At 34.0% G+C, this 2,642-nt stretch overlaps 1 protein-coding gene across 1 annotated transcript; it reads right to left on the reverse strand.

Annotated features, from left to right (window-relative positions):
• Positions 1-847: 847 nt before the first annotated feature.
• LOC132625659 (ribonuclease S-2-like) lies at positions 848-1,766 on the reverse strand. Its single transcript, XM_060340270.1, has 2 exons — positions 1,469-1,766; positions 848-1,362 (listed from the first exon to the last, which is right to left on the reverse strand). Exons 1-2 carry the CDS (start codon positions 1,718-1,720, stop codon positions 883-885), a joined length of 732 nt encoding a protein of 243 aa, XP_060196253.1. The 5' UTR covers positions 1,721-1,766; the 3' UTR covers positions 848-882.
• Between the last annotated feature and the right edge of the window lie 876 nt (positions 1,767-2,642).

Consider the following 2,642-nt stretch of genomic DNA (forward strand, 5'->3'; position numbering starts at 1 on the left):
GAAGAACATTCTAAACATTATGTTATTCGAAATTTTTCTATTTATTGCTCCTTGAAATTTTCAAATTGAAATCTACAAAGTATTTTGACTTGAATAAGCGTAAGTCAGTGTATTTAATAGTGTATTTGGAGGGAAAATTATTGGAGGGAAATTGATGGTAGCAAAAATTCTACAAGTACATGTTATGGTGGTCTTTTTATAGGTGTGGCCCAATTTGGGCCAAACTAGTGTGGTAATTTAGCAGCATAGTTTCATAAAAAATTAAAGAGCCAAATTCTCAAAAATTGGGAATACATCCAGCTATCAATAATTTACTTCTGTAAAATAGTAAAAAAACATAATAAGGGAGATAGTTAAGTGGAATTAAGGTTTTTGTTTTCCCCAAAATACTCATCTCATTGATAAAAACTGTTCGTTGCTTTTCCAACACAATAAATGGATCAGAAATAGTGAACTACTATTTCTGATATTGATGCTTTGAAGTTCTTGTAATTCATGTCCTCCATTTAATGGCTTTTGCACATCTAATAAAAAAGACATTTAAAAGTCTTAATCATAAGAGTAATCCAAATATTTCTGAACAATTTAGTTTGGCAAAACGACTAATATTTGGATACCAGAAGGAGTATAAGATCATTAGGCATTCAAATCATTTCAGAGTATTACTTCTTTTTTGGATTTTCATCAAAACTTCTTCTGATGGAACTTCCCTCCGTAATTCTCATTATAACCAAAAGAGCAGTCATTGTTTCAGGAAAAGATTATTAACACTCACATACGTTTTTCCTGCAAACTATGGCTAGCATTTTGAAATATGACAGCAAGGGATGAGAGAGAACAAAATAAATTAGTCGAAATTCCAATTTCGATATAATGATATAACTAAGCTGGAAAGTATAACAACTTCTGATAATTACAGATTCCTAGTAGTTTTACCCCTCCTCCCACATTCACCCTCGATGGGTCACATGAGACAAAGTTTTGCAGTGGCGAATCCAAGCAAAGGATAACTTCCTTCACAAAAATATAAGTTCCATTATCATAACATTTGATATTGATGCCCCTAACTATTGGGGCCAGAGCATTACCAATATCCGAACGTGTAACAAATTGTCCAGGCTGAATTCCTGCATTAGAGAAGTAGTCTTTCAGATTAGTCTTTCCGTTAATTGCAATCTTGATAGCATGTATTCTTGTTGCAGCTTCAAAGTAGGTTCTAACATCAATCTGCGTCCTCATACCAAAACCATGTGTTTCCCACTCATATTTCCAAAAACCCTCGTCTGTATTCGAGCGTACTACAGTAGGCCAAACATGACGGAGATTGTTTACTAAGTTTTGGTCCTGGGTCACTAGAGCCATCTGCAAAGAATAAAAATTACATTTTAGATGTCTAAACAAAAATATGAAAAATGCTTATTATAATAAATACTAAAACAAAATAAAAACAACTCTCTCAAACACTTACATCCTGTTTGACAATCTGCCAGTCGTTGGGATATTGTGGTTGTGGCACCAACAAACCACTACCAGTTGCAGTCGCCGGCCATAGGCCGTGGATTGTAAAATTTTGTGGAATAGGACTTTTGCATGTATATTGTGTTGACTCACAAAAGGAGGGGTTCCACTGCAGGACATATTGCATTTTAGCATAATTTGCTTGGCTAAACATTTGGGGGACCAACGTATTAAACATAAAGATAATGAGAAGCAACTTCATATTTGTTTATAATGCTAAATCTTTTTCTTGCAAAAACTAAGGCAACGGTTAGCAACTCTTATAGCTACTTTTTCCAACTAACGGTCAGACATATTTACAACTAACAGTCAAGAACGTAAATGGCGACCATTTTAATTGCAGTAGCACATTTGTCCCACATAGACAATTGAAACACACTTAAGTAGAATTAATGTTCGTGCTTTCTCCAAAATACTAATGCTTGTTGCTTTTTCAAGACAATCTGATATAATTACAACTTTTTGTCCTAAGAAGAAACGATCTAAAAATAGTGAAAAACGTGAACTACTGTAATTCATTCAAATTGGGCGGGGAATTTAAAGCACACTTAAGTAGAATTAATGTTCTTTCTTTCTCCAAAATACTAATGCTTGTTGCTTTTTCAAGATAATCTGATATAGCTATAACTTTTTGTCCCAAGAAGAAACAATCTAAAAATAGTGAAATACGTGAACTACTGTAATTCATTCAAATTGGATGAGGAATTTAAAGCACATAAACTTTGTATCAGGAGACAATTTTTTTTTTTTTTTGGGTAAACTGTAAAAATTACAATTGTTATTTTAGACACCACTAAGACTCAAGATGTTACCAAATTTTCGCAACCAGTAAAGATTTGCCTAACTTTCAGCACGGTGAACCTGTAGGAGGAGCATGGTTCTTCTATGTGGTTCTTATACTATTATATATAGAATGAAAATTGTGAAATAAATAAGAACACAAGATTTTTATGTGGAAAACCCCCCGCTCAAAAGGTGTAAAAAAACCACGACCCACACCCCTGTAGGATTTAACCCCAACTTCACTAAACAAGAGCCAAATTCAGATTACAAACTTATGTAACCTAAAAGACTACCCCTAGCCCCTTCAATGCCTACAATCACTCGACTGTGGCAATCCCTTC

This window comes from Lycium barbarum, unplaced genomic scaffold, assembly GCF_019175385.1.
Source record: "Lycium barbarum isolate Lr01 unplaced genomic scaffold, ASM1917538v2 unchr_scaffold_24, whole genome shotgun sequence".
In the NCBI taxonomy this organism is placed as follows: domain Eukaryota; kingdom Viridiplantae; phylum Streptophyta; class Magnoliopsida; order Solanales; family Solanaceae; genus Lycium; species Lycium barbarum.

Coding starts and splice junctions, on each gene's coding strand:
- LOC132625659 (XM_060340270.1), bottom strand. CDS start 1,720: ATGAAGTTGCTTCTCATTATCTTTATGTTTAATACGTTGGTCCCCCAA. Junction 1,363..1,468: donor GGCAGATTGTCAAACAGGAT/GTAAGTGTTTGA, acceptor TATTCTTTGCAG/ATGGCTCTAGTGACCCAGGA.